Below are 13,885 nucleotides of genomic sequence, written 5' to 3' on the forward strand. Positions count from 1 at the left end.
AACTTCTCACTCTGTCAATCCAATCTTCTCCCCAAGTTTTGTGAACATCTCCATGGTTATTACTTTGAACTCTTTATTGGTTAAATTGCTTATCTTTACTTCACTTAGGTCTTCTGCGTTTGTTCCTTCATTGCAGCATGTTTCTCTGTTGCCTCATTTTGCCTAATTTGCTGTTTTCATTTTTATGTATTTGGTAGGTTGATTAAGTTTCTCATCCTTGGAGAAGTAGCCTTGTGTAGAAGACATCCTGTGCATCCCAGCAGCGCACCCCCCTGTAGTCACCAGAGGTATATGCTCTGGGAGTGCCCCCTATTTGGGCTGCATGGGTCTGTCTGTTGTGGTGGGTTGACTACTGTGGGTGGTCTGGTAGGTGTGGCTGGCCTCCAGTCTGGTTGGTTGTCAGACCCTGCCTTGTGCAGGGGCTTCTGGCTTATAGTGGGTGGGGCTGGATCATGAGGCAGCTGACTGCAGAATCCCAGGGGGCCCTGGGGGTAGTGCTCCCTCCACTGGTGGGTGGGAGTTGGGTTCTGGGATGGGTGGTTGTGGGAATGGGGGTCCTGGCTTTAGTACTGGCCTGCCTGATATTTAGGTCCATTTTCTGACATGGCTGGCTGCAGGATCTGGGGTGTCCCAAAGCTGGTTTTGGCCCACTGGTGAGTTGGGCCAGATCCTGGGGTGGCTGGCTGAGGGCCCCAAGGTGCCCCAGAGCTCATGTTGGCCTATTGGTTGGCAGGGTCAGAACCCAGGATATCCCAGTGGTTGTTCTGAGCTGGTGGGTGGGCTGTGTCCTGACATGGCAGACTGGGGCTGCAGTGGTCCTGGGCCTGCAGTGGTCCTGGGCCTGGTGTCTGCCCTCTGATGGGTGGGTTCGTAGCCGATGGGATCCTTGTGCTGGTGCCCACCCACTGATGGCTGAAGCTGGATCCTGGAGCTAGTGCAGCCCACTGGTTGGTGGAGCTGGGTCCTAGGATCTCTGGCTGTAGAGCCCAGGGATTCCAGATCTGGTGTCAGCCTACTGGTGGGTTGGGCTGAGGCCCACATGGTCCTGGACTAGTGCCTGCCCACTGGTGAGCAGAGCTGTATCATGGGGTCTTTGGCTGCAGGGCCCTGGGTATCCTGGAGTTGATATGTTGCCCACTGGTGGGCAAGGCCTGGGCCCAGGGAGTCCTCGGGTAAGTGTCTGCCCACCAGTAGGTGGGGCCAGGCCCTGGGGCCTCTGGCTCCAGGGCCCTGGAGGTTCCAAGGCTACTGCCAGTGCACTGGTGTATGGGGCTGGGTCCTGGGCCCTCTGGTGGACAGGGCAGGTCCTGGGGAGGCTGTGGGCTCAGGGGTTCTTAAGATGGCCAGTCTGCTGGTATGTGGGACAGTATCTCTCCCAGCTAGCTGCTTGGCCTCAGGAATCCCAGTACCATTGGTGATAGGCTGGTGGGAGGGGCTCCCAGCATTAATAAGCCAGATAGAGGAGCCCATAATGGCACTTCTCAGCACCAGTGTCCTCATGGTAGTACAGGCTCCCCAAAATGGCTGTCACCAGTGTGTATGTCCCCAGGGTGAGCTCCAGTTGCCTCCTGCCTCTCTGTCATGATCAGCAAGTAGATCTGGCCCAGGCTCCTTTCAAATTACTGCTTCTGCCTTGGGTCTCAGAGACTGTGAGGTTTTGACTGAGTCCTTTAAGAACAGAGTCTTGATTTCCCACAGCCTTCTGGCTCCCCTGAAAGTAAACCCTGCTGGCCTTCAAAGCCAAATCATACCCTGGGGTATGAGTCTTGACTATAACGCGTCTCTGCCTCTCCTATCCATCTCATTGTTGTTAATTCTTTGTATTTCTGGTTGTTGAAGATCTTGTCTGTTAGTCTGCCGGTCTGTAATGAATAGTTGCTCTGTAAATAGTTGTAATTTTGGCTGTGGGAGGAGATGAGCTCAGAGTCTACCTACGCCACCCAGATGCATCTCCTGTGCATTGTTGAATTCGATTTAGTAATACTTAGTTAAGGATTTTTGCAGCTGTGTTCCTGAGAGATACCGATCACTAGTTTTCTTTTCTCATAATTTGGTTTTGATATTAAGGTAATACCAACCTCATAAAATGAGTTTGGAAATATTCCCTCTTCTTCTGTCTTCTGGAAGAGATTGTAGAGAATGGATATAATTTCTTTCATAAATCTATGGTAGAATTTAGTGAAGCCTTCTGGGCCTGATGTTTTGTGTTTTGGAAGGTCATTAATTATTGATTCAATTTTTAAAATCGATATGGCCCTATTTAGATTGTCTGTTTCTTGTGTGAGTTTTGGTAGACTGTCTTTCAAAGATTTGAAAGGATTTGTCATTTAATCTAGGTTATCACAACTTTGTGAGGATAGAATTGTTCATGTTTCTTTATTGTTCTTTTAATGTCTGTGGGATCTATGCTTTCATTTCTGATATTCGTTATTTGTGTCTTCTCTCTTTTTTCTTAATAGCCTGGCTAGAGGCATATAGATATTATCAGTCTTTTCAAAGAAGCAGCTTTTGGTTTCATTGATTTTCTCTACTGATTTTTTTTTTCTTTCTGCCCTAATTTTTATTATTTCTTTTTTTTTTTTCTTACTTTAGATTTAATTTGCTCTTCTTTTTCTGGTGTCCTAAGTGGAAGCTTATATTATTGATTTAGATCTTTCTTCTCTTCTAATATATGCATTCAGTGCTATAAATTCCCCTGTAGGCATACTTTTGTTGCATTCCACAAATTTTGATGTTACATTTTTATTTTTGTTTAATTCAAAATATTTTAAAATTTCTCTTGAGATTTCTTCTTTGATTCCTTTCTTATTTACTTATTTTAGAGGTATGTTGTTTAATCTCCAAGTATTTTGAGATTTTGGGGCTATCTTCTGATTTCCAGTTCAACTTCACTGTAGTAAGATCAAATGTTATATAATTTCTATCCTTTTAAATTTGTTAAGGGCTATTTTATGGCCCAGAATGTGGTCCATTTTGGTGAATATTCTGTACGTACCTGAGAAGAATGTGTAATCTGCTGGTGTCGGGTAAAGTAGCCTGTAGCTGTCTATTACATCCCGTTAATTGATGGTGCTGTTGAGTGCAGCTATGTCTTTACTGATTTTTTGCCTGCTGAACCTGTCCATTTTTTGATGCAAGGGTGTTAATTAGGCCTCTAATTATAAGAGTGGTTTCATCTGTTTCTTCTTGAAGTTTGCCTTATATATTTTGATGCTCCCTGGATAGCTTTTTATGGTGATAAATACAGGTCACAATATGTATCATCATAATATGTATGTAACATAGTTTAGTCATCAGCAGATATTTGTGCCTATTAACACACCGATGTGCTAGTTGTGAGGATATAGTGGTGAGCAAGACACATTCTCTGCCTTCAAGGAGTTTATTGTTTGAGAAATAATTATGTAAAATGCTTGTTACCTCAAGCTTTCCAATTTCATCTATTGCACAGGTGAAAAAATATTAAATTCCTTTAATGTGCATTACTTTGATCCAGTAAGTTTGAAAATATTTTCATGTTTATTGACCCTCTTCTTTTAGAATGCCTGTCTGTCTGTTTTTCCCATTTTTTCTTCTTATTGATTTGTAAGAGCTCTTTGTATATTAGGAACACTAATCCTTTGTCTATATAATATATGTTGGTTTTTTTGATTAATTAGTCATCCTGTTAATGCTCTTTTTCTTCTTCCTCTATAGAAGTTTTCATTTTTATGTAATTTTACTTTCCTTTATGATTTCTAGTTTTGCATACCATGCTTAGAAAGGCCTTTTCTACAAGATTGTTAAAAACATTTAAATCAGTACTTCTTTGTAGTATGTGACATGTGTTTGCATTTGCATTTAATTCCTTGATTGGTCTAGAATTCATAATGTGTGAGGTAGCTTAATTTTTTAAACTGGCTAGCTTTTTATTCTAGCACTATTTTCTAAATTAGCCATCTTTTCTCACTGATGTGAAGTATCTCCTGTATCAGTCACTAAATTCTCAGATATGCTTGGATTTATTTCCATACTCCCTATTATGTTTTATTCAGTGTCATTCTTTGCTAATAAGAATTATAAATTTAAATACTACTAAACTTTAATTACTGTAGTTTTATAATGTGTTTTAATATGCAGTAAGGCAAATCCTTTCCTCATTAGGAATTTTTGGTTATTCCTTTTTTAAAATGTTTCAGTTTATAATACTTTCTAATGTGGTTCAAGGGATCACTTCAAATTCATTGCTGTTCTAATGTTAGGATTTAAAAAAACGGCCATTTGAATGTTTGTTATAGATATAAAGTGGGTTTCTGTCTTTGTAGAAGATTAGAATTCAATTTTAGTTATATGAAAAGTAATTATGCTGAATTATTAAACTAGTAGCAGCTTAACTAATTTGACCATATGATAATAATTTTATTGTTCTCATCTACTCTATATAACAATGACAATAAATGTATTCTTATAAAAGATTTAAGGATATGTTCCAAAAACATTTAAAATGTTTCAAATTTCAGGCTAAAGTTACTCTGAATAAATAGTCTATAAGTAACAGGGGGTTGGAGTAAAAATAACAGTAAAAGAACAATTTAACAATTTATTGCACTCTAAGTTCCTTGAGGTTAGAATATTTGATTTTTTAGTTTCTGTATCTGTCACAATATCTTACTTCGGTTAATTATTTATTTAGGAGTCATTATCTAAGATACAGGCTTTCCCCATCCAAAATGTCTCATTTTGTCTTCGTTGCTTCCCCTATTTTAAAGGCATCTTGACTTTCACATTCTTGCTAGGGACAGTGCAGAGTGTTCCTGGTAGCTGGTGTTGGGAACTGTTTGAGCCAAAGTCTTCCCTGTGGCCTACCTTCTTTCAGACTTAGAAAGAAAGTACATATATGTACATTTTCTTATTTTAAACATTTTGGATTTAAAAGATTCATGGCTGGTGGCTTCTTAAAAATAAGCTTTTTAAATTCTAAAAATTACATATCATATTTTCTTTGTATGAAATTTGGAAAAGAGGGAAAATAGTGATATAAAAATACCACACACAATTTGACGTACAGGGAAACTACTTTTAACATTTTGGTTCAGTTTTTTGAGTTCTTCACCTCCTCCGTAGCCCCCAGCCAATATCATATGATACAGAAAGTTTTAGATTCTGAATAGTATTTTCTCATTTTCACAAACTCTTTGGAGATATTTTTAATGGATATATAACCCATCATGTGGATGCACTATATATAATTCACACATTTTATAAACATTTCTCCTTCTTGCTTTTCCACATTTTGTTAAATAATGCACTTTTGGGAGGAATTTTTTTTTTCTTTATTCTAGTTGTCAGTTGAAAATACTCTAATTAGAGCAGGTGTAAGTACTACTACATTTCATTGATTTATCAGTTCGCTGATTTATTTGATAATCATTTTGAGTGTGTCAGGCAAAATTTAAGGACACTTTAAAAATTTACCATCTAGTGTGAGAAACAGGTAAGAAACAATTAATTACTATACAGTGTGATGAGAGCTGTGATAGAGGAAGACATGGGATCCTAAGAGAGCTAAGAAGAGGGACTTCTGTGCTAGTGTGAAATTGAGAGGAGGGTAGAAATTTTACTAACCTTACCAGAGGAGGAGAAATTTAAGCTGGGTCTTAGGGACTTGTGATAGTAAGGCAGTCAAAAAGTGAAGGTGAGCAGGAAGGCATTCTAGGTGGAGGGAACAGCAAATGCAAAGTCATGGAGGTGTCAGATAGCATATCAAGTTTAGGAAGCTTTAATATTAATATTAAAAATGGCTTTAGTATATCATGCATGTGAGAGAGTGGCAAGAGAGAAAGCTGAGTAAGTGAGCAGACGTAATTTCACAAAGGGCCTTGAATATCATCCTCAAGGCTGGAGGTGTACACGTGGATCAGTCAGAATCCTTGAGAAACGTGTTCATAGCTCTAACTCTTCATTTGTACATCAGCAGTTCTCAAATTAATAGCTCTGGCCCAAACTTCACCCTTGAGCTCCAGATCTATATATCCAACTGCCTTGTTGGCTTCTCTAGAATATATCTAGAATGTAAGCTCCGTGAGAGCAAGTATTTTACTGTTTCTGTCCTAAGCTATTATCTGCATGACCTAGAACAATGCCAGGCAATAGCCTATCGAATGATTAAATAACAATGAATGATTCTCTACTGTATCTCAGAGGCGTCTCAGACTTTACATAAATCTAATTTGTGATCTTCTCCCTCTAACCTGCCCCTCTCCTAATGTTCCCTATTTCAGTGATTGGCACAATCTCTTTTATTTCACAAGCCAGGAACCTGGGTGTATCTTTGACATACTCCTCTTTCTCACCTTCCACATCCATTTTTATCACTTCATGTCTTACTGAATTTTTGACATGTTTCTTCACATGTCCATTTCTCTCTCCACTGCTCCAGTCCAAGCTACCATCCTCTCCTCATCCTATAACATAGTAGTAAGCTCTCACCTTCTACTCTTGTCCCTTTTCAATCTGTTCTCTGTGCTGGAGTCAGAAAACTCCAAACAAACCCACAGAATCTGATTCTGGTATTCCTGTTTGGAACCAGTTGCTCTTAGGATAAAGAATATAAAATTCTTAACATGGTCCTTAAAGCCCTGTATGCTCTGGCCCCTGTCTAACCCTATAGCCACATCTCATGCCACTTTTTTGGACTCTTTTCTTAGTTGCATTGGCTTTTTTGTGTATATATATAAATTTTTTGTGTGTATTTTTTTTAAATTGAAGTATAGTCAGTTTACAATGTTGTGTCAATTTCTGGTATACAGCAGAATGTTTCAGCCATACATAGGCATACATATATTCCTTTTCATATTCTTTTTCATTGTAGGTTACTGCAAGATGTCGAACATAGTTCCCTGTGCTATACAGTATAAACTTGTTTATTTTATAGATGGTAGTTAGTATCTGCAAATCTTGAACTCCTAATTTATCCCTTCCCACCCCCTTCTCCCCTGATAACCATGAGTTTATTTTTAGTTGCATTGGCTTTTATATATAGATAATTTTTTTTTTGTAATTTTTGGGGTAATTTTTAAAATTGAAGTATAGTCAGTTTATAATGTGTCAATTTCTGCTGTATAGCATAATGTTTCAGTGATGCATATACATGCATATATTCCTTTTCATATTCTTTGTCATTGTAAGTTACTATAAGATATCGAATATAGTTTCCTGTGCTATACAGTATAAACTTGTTGTTTAGCTACTTTATATATGGTAGGTAGTATCTGCAAATCTCAAACTCTCAAATTATCCCTTCCTGCATTGGCTTTTTAAATTCTTCCAGTGGACATGCTTTCTTCTGCCTCAATTATAATGAATAATTAGCTTTTAATACATATTATAAAATGGAATGTCTGTTGTTAGAGAAATGAATGTATCAAGACTTCTGAGTTGAAATTTGTAACCCTGAAAGTCTAGTGTTCTGTGTGGCATTCTTTTCTTGAAAAGCAAACTGTCTGAATTATTGCCAATAAGCTCAAGCATTTTCAGTTATAATTTGTTTTTCATTCAGATTAAATCATACATCTCAATTTTCCCTTAAGTAACTTAAAAAGCAAATAGTTATGAACTATATTTATCCTTATTTTAAAGTAAGAAAACATTTTCTGTTGTAAATTTAAGCCATTCTATTTTTCAAAAAATGCTACAGTAGGAAGGATATTATAGGAAATGCCTTAATTAAAAAAAATGGTCTGGCTTTATATGAAAGTAGTGACATAATCAATGTAAATGGAAGCCTCCATTATGAAAATAGTCATCATTTCTTATAGCATTTCAAATCACCTTCTCTGATTACAAATAGATCTTGAATAGTCTCACAAACACCAAAGCTCACCTGTGTTACTAAGTTACTGTTCTTCATTGTGAGTACTTGGGAGAGGTTATTGTTTGGTTTGTGTGATAATTTTTATTGTTGCATATTTAGTATTCCATGTATTTTGTAATTAAAATATTTATAGAATATGTGTATTCTATTCTGTAAAATGAAAAATTGGTTTGCTCATTTCCCGTTCAAATTGTATTTAATCACTTAAGTAACTTTAGCAGATGTTGTACCATAAAATATATACTGATTACTTGGAATTTTTTTTCTTTATGTCAGAACAGAAGACTAAACTGTATAGAAGAATGCAATCGAGTGATGGCTTTTTCTTTAGAATCTGAATATGGAGGCCACAGGAACAGATGAAGTTGACAAGCTAAAAACTAAATTTGTATCTGCTTGGAACAACATGAAATACAGTAAGTATCATGATTCGAAAATTGTATAAATCCAAAGAAATATTTGAAGACATGTGTTGTCTCCCTTATTAAGTCACTGACAAATGCTGAGGTTCTCTTTGAATGAAATATTTCTGTAAGGAGTATAGATATGAATACATTGAAGAAAGAGCCAAATATCATCATAAACATCGTTTAGAAACTCAGGCATAGCATGTCGTCCTTTAAAAAAGAAAATTTCAAAGCAGGTAGAATTTATTCAGGCGATGATAATACCTCAATTTTTTTATACCCAATTTCAGGCAACCTCATGTATGAACCAGAAGCAAGCAAAATAGACCTCTGAACACACAAGGCAGACAGTATAAAGTTCACATGCCAAAACCTGTGACCTTCTCCTATAAGTACCCTCAGACCCTTATTTTTAACTTAGTTACTCTTGGTAAGAATCCTTCAAAGATGGAGGAATACTCAGCAGAACCAGTTTCAATAGGAGGAAGTTCATAACCATAAAATAGGAATGATGAAATTTAGTAAAACCCCTTGACAATGCAAATTCAGGTAAAACCCAATTGATATTTGGCTCCTGATTCACTGGAAGTCATGGCCAGCTAGCTATTTGGACAGTTATAACTTGATAATAACTTGACATTGCATTTTGAAGATGATGAACATTAATTTTTTGAAAAATTGAGGTACAAATCATATACTAATAAAATTCATCTTTCTAAAGTATATAATTCAGTGGTTTTTAGTATATTCACAACAATGCGCAACCATCATCATTGTCTAATTCCAGAACATTTTCATCACCCCACAAAGCAACCCTGTACTCTACAGCAACTACTTTGTATTCCTCCCAACCCACCTCCAGTCTCTGGCAACCACCAGTCTACTTTCTGTCTCTGAATTTGCCTATTCTGGACATTTCATAAAAACAGTATTATACAACTTATGGGCTTTTCTTTCTGACTTCTTTCACTTAGCATAATGTTTTCAAATTTCTCCAGTGTTGTAGCATGTATATATCAGTAGTTTATTCCCTTATATGGCTGAGTAATAGTTCCTTCTATGATTGTACCACATTTTCTTTACCCATTCATCAGTTGATGGATATTTGGGTTGTTTCCACTTTTTGGCTATATGAATAGTGCTGCTCTGAATATTGTGTACAAGTTTTTGTGTAAATGTATGTTTTCAGTTCTTTTGGGTATACACTTGGGAGTAGAGTTGCTGGGTCTTATGTTAACTTTAACTTTTTGAGGAATTGACAGACTGTTTTCCAGAGTGCTTGCACTGCTCTGCATTCCCACCAGCAATATTTGAGGGTTTGAATTTCTCACCAATGCTTGTTAATGTCCATCTTTTTAATTAGACTCATTCTAGTGGGTGTGAAGTATCTCAGTGTGAGTTTGATATGCATTTCCCTGATGAATAAATGAAGTTAAGTATCTTTTCCTGTATGTATTGGTCTGTTCTATATATTCTTTGGAGAAATATCCATTAAAATGTTTTGCACATTTTAAAACTGGGTTGTCTTTATTATTGAGTTGTAAGAGTTCTTATATATTCTAGATAAAAATCCGTCAACAAGTGTATGTTTTTCATACATTTTCTCGCATTCATGGATTATTGTCTTTTCACGTTCTTGATAGTGTCCACTGAAGGATAAAACTTTTAAAATTTGATGAGGTCCAATTTACCTATTTTTTGGTTGCTTGTGCTTTTGATGTTGTGCTTAAGAAACTGTTGCTTAAATCAAGATCTTGAAGATTTACACCTACATTTATTTTAAGAGTTTTATCATTTTACCTCTTATATTTAGGTCTTTGATCCATTTTGAGTTAAGTTTTGCATATGATGTGAGGTAGAGGTTTGGCTTCATTCTTTGTATGTGGCTATCTAATTGTCCCAGCACCATTTGTTTAAAAGGATATTCTTTCCCCATTGAATGGCCTTGCCACCCTTATCTAAAATCAGTTGACCACAGATGTAAGGGTTTATTTCTGGATTCTCAATTCTATTCAGTTTATCTATATGTCTGCCCTTATGCCAGCACCACATTCTCTTCGTAGTTTAGCTTTTTGCGAAATTTGAAATTAGAAAGTATGTTTCCTCCAACTTTGTTTTTCTTTTCCCAGATTGTTTTGACTATTCTGAATCCCATGCATTTTTCCATATGAATTTTTGATCATTTTATCAATTTCTGCAGTCCCCAGCTGGGGTTTTGATAAAGATTTAATGAATCTGTAGATCAGTTTTCAGAGAAAGTATTGCCCTCTTAACAGTTTTCAGAGTATTGCTATCCTAACAGTATTGCCATATTAAGTCTTCCAATCCATGAACATGGGATATCTTTCTGTTTATTTAGGTCTTTAATTTCTTTCCATGATGTTTTGTAGTTTTCTGTGTACAAGTCTTGCACTTTTTTTGTTAAAGTTATTCCTAAGTATTCTTTTCAATGCTGTTTTAAAATGAATTGTTTTCTTAATTTCCTTTTAGATTCTTCATTGTTAGTATATAGAAATACAATTGATTTTTGGGATTTGATCTTGTATCTTGTAAATGTAATGATCTCCTTGATTAGTTCTAATAATTTTTTGTGGATTCTATAGGACTTTTCTGTATATAAAATCATGTCAGCTGCAAACAGAGGTTTATGTTCTTTTTCAGCCATTTAATCTGATGGATAGGTTATGTGATAAAGATTTCATTATGAGGTCTGAATATTGTCATACAGGTACTCAACACATTTCAGTAGTATCTTAGGAATTGTTATTTCACCTGTTATTTATATATGTGTAGCTTTCCATATCTAGATATCTAAGTGAGCATAGTAAGATTATGGTAATCTCTAATCTCTGAAGAACAGATTGTTCAGGGTAACTACATGTTCTAGATAGTTATAAGTTATGGAGTAGTATTTTAGTTTGACTTTTATTGGTGAAAATTATTCTAAAATATTTAATGTAATTTCCTTGCTTTGAGTTTATATAGTATGGGTGGTTTAAGGACTAACATTGAGCACTCACTGCATATTGTAGATAGTTTATGTACTGTCACATTTAAATCTCATATCTTTCTGAAATAGGTAGCTTTCTGAGATTTAAATCTCATCTTTTCCTAAGATATTCTTTTTTTGTAAATTAGAAAACTGAGACTAAGTGACATATTCAAGGTTATATATCTACGTAAGTCTTGAAACTTATTCAAACCCAACCTCCCTTGCTCCCCAGTCACCATTCTATGAATACAATGAACATAATTTAGGATTATTTTTATAAATGTCAACATTATGACATGAACTTGAAGATGGAACTAAAAATGGTGTACTACTTGCAATTTAAAAGACATTGGATCTTATTTTCTTAAATGTTTCACTTTTGCTTTCTTTTTTCCCATTTATTTACATGACTTTATGAGGTATAAACATTTGATTTCCTTTTAAAAATATTAAGAAGTAAATCATCTTTCTTCTGGGTGTTTCTGATCCTCCAAAAAATCATTATCATCTCTATTATTTTTATGTTCTTTGGCTTGTTTGCATTGTTTAAAGCCTGATTTGTGATTTTCATATTGCTGACTTAATGAACTGTAGGTTTTTTGGTAACATTTTGTTTATGGTAGTTAGTCTCCAAAGACAATCCTCAGTAATCATATTTTGTGTTGTCTCTTTTCTCATTGAATCTAGGCTGGCCTATGCCTCGTATCGACCAATAGAATGAGATAGAAATGAGGCTGTCCCCCCAATAACCAACCAAAAGAAATCTTCTCGAAGACACATTATAATAAAACTTTCAAAAATCAAAGACAAAAAGACAAAGCTCCTTGACATTGGTCTTGGAAACAATTTTTTGAATGTGACACCAAAAGCACAAGCAACTAAATCAAAAGTAAATAAGTGGGACTACATCAAACAAAAAACTTCTGCACAGCAGAAGTATCAACAAAATAAATATACATCCTCCAGAATTAAACTACTTTAAACCATATATCTAATAAGCAGTTGATATCCAAATATATAAAGAACTCATACAACTCAAGAGCAAAATAATAAATTAATTTTTTCTTGATCTCATCGATTATTATACAAATAAAACCTTGTTTCTAGTTTAATAAAAAAAAAAAAAAGAAAGAAAGAAATGAGGCTATGTCAATTCCAGGCCTAGCCATTAAGAGACAACTTTTACTTGCTTTGTGCATATAAATCATTGCTCATGTGAAATGTGGACCCTTGCAGAGCCTCAGGCTCTGGCCAGTCAGATTTACAACTTTTCTTGAGGAAGGACTGGTGACTGGTAAGAGAGGGTAGGAAGAGGATAAAGCATAGGGAAAAAGAGAGAGGATCCTTCTTAAAAGAATTTTGTTGTTTGTTTTTTGAGGTTTTTATGAAGTTCTTAGAATTTGCTTTGGAAATTCTGCCTTTTAGAGGGAGGGGATTGTTACTGTCTTAGGGATTAGAATCATTCTAGTATAGTACTAATAATATTCCTAAGAAACAATGTCTATAAAGCATCTAGCTTATTTCCTAGTATATAATATGTGGTCAGTAAATACTAATTTCCAGTTGGAGTTCAGAGAAGAGAATCAGAGTTAAGTGGGAAGAGTCAAAAATTGCTTACAAGTGCATGTTGGAGCCAGAAGAAGAAGAGGCCAAATTTAGATGGGCTGGTATTGGGGATGATATTGTCATGGAATAGGATGAGCCAAAAAGTAAAGCCCACTTTGAGTATAAGTGGAAAGTAGTGGAAAAGATGACTATGAAGGTAATTTGTATCATATTGTTGGAAGTCCTTAGTGTCACTGAGACGTTCATTATAAATCTGTTAAATAATGTCATTGAGGATGGTTTTTGAGCAGACAAGTTACCTAATCAGAGCTGAGCCACAGGGAGATTAATTTGGCAGGGGTATGTGGCATATGCTGAAGTGGAGAAAGACTGATGACTTAGAAGCCGTTTTGGAGAGATTCGCAGTAATCCAAGTGAAGCTTAATGAAAGCCCAATTAGCATATTTAACTTCCCTTCTTTCTTTTTTACCACTAAACTCAGATACTTGCATCATCTTTATTATAGTTTCATGTTTTAATTTACTTGTTCTTTATATTTATTTATATTATAGTACTTTAGGGAGCACTTTCCTAAAAATCACTCATTGTAAATTTTGTAACAGGTCTCTGTTAAATGTAACAGGTCAGTCTGGTAAGACTAGACCTAAGTCTCTTGACTCCCACTTTCAGATTCTTTCTATTTATAGGTTCTTGCATTTCAGGAGCAGCTTTTAAGCCTACCATTAGCACACAGGAATTTCATATACTTCGGAATATTCAGGACTGTAATGGGCAAGTGCTTTTCATAGGAAATTGAGAACTACTAATGGCATCATAAAAAAACCAAAAGAATAATGCCTTTAGGTATAGACAGTTTAGTAGGAAGAAAATTGGAAGAATTAGAGTTTGCAACTAAAAGGTGAGGATTGAAGGTTGGGAGGTGGAAAATTGAGAGGAAGATGTCTGAAAGCTTTATGCATCACTTTCAGAAATACTCATTTGGCTGAAACCAGGGGGTTAAAACAAATTTCCCTAGGAAACTTCAGGCATCCACTTTTATCATAAGCACTAGCGTGCTGTGTCATCTTG

General features: G+C 35.8%; 1 protein-coding gene across 4 annotated transcripts in view; it reads left to right on the forward strand.

The window, feature by feature from the left end:
* Positions 1-13,885, forward strand: part of ATG4C (autophagy related 4C cysteine peptidase) — a 70,358-nt gene that overhangs the window by 14,104 nt on the left and 42,369 nt on the right. For 3 of the 4 annotated variants that reach the window (XM_032494459.1, XM_006181282.3, XM_032494460.1), the window contains exon 2: positions 8,129-8,268. In XM_032494459.1, the coding sequence (XP_032350350.1) occupies positions 8,193-8,268 (76 nt within the window). In that variant the 5' untranslated portion in view covers positions 8,129-8,192. The remainder of the gene's footprint in view (positions 1-8,128; positions 8,269-13,885) is intronic. The other variant, XM_032494458.1, reaches the window with a different exon arrangement.

The sequence above is a fragment of the Camelus ferus genome, chromosome 13 (assembly GCF_009834535.1).
Source record: "Camelus ferus isolate YT-003-E chromosome 13, BCGSAC_Cfer_1.0, whole genome shotgun sequence".
Lineage (NCBI taxonomy): Eukaryota > Metazoa > Chordata > Mammalia > Artiodactyla > Camelidae > Camelus > Camelus ferus.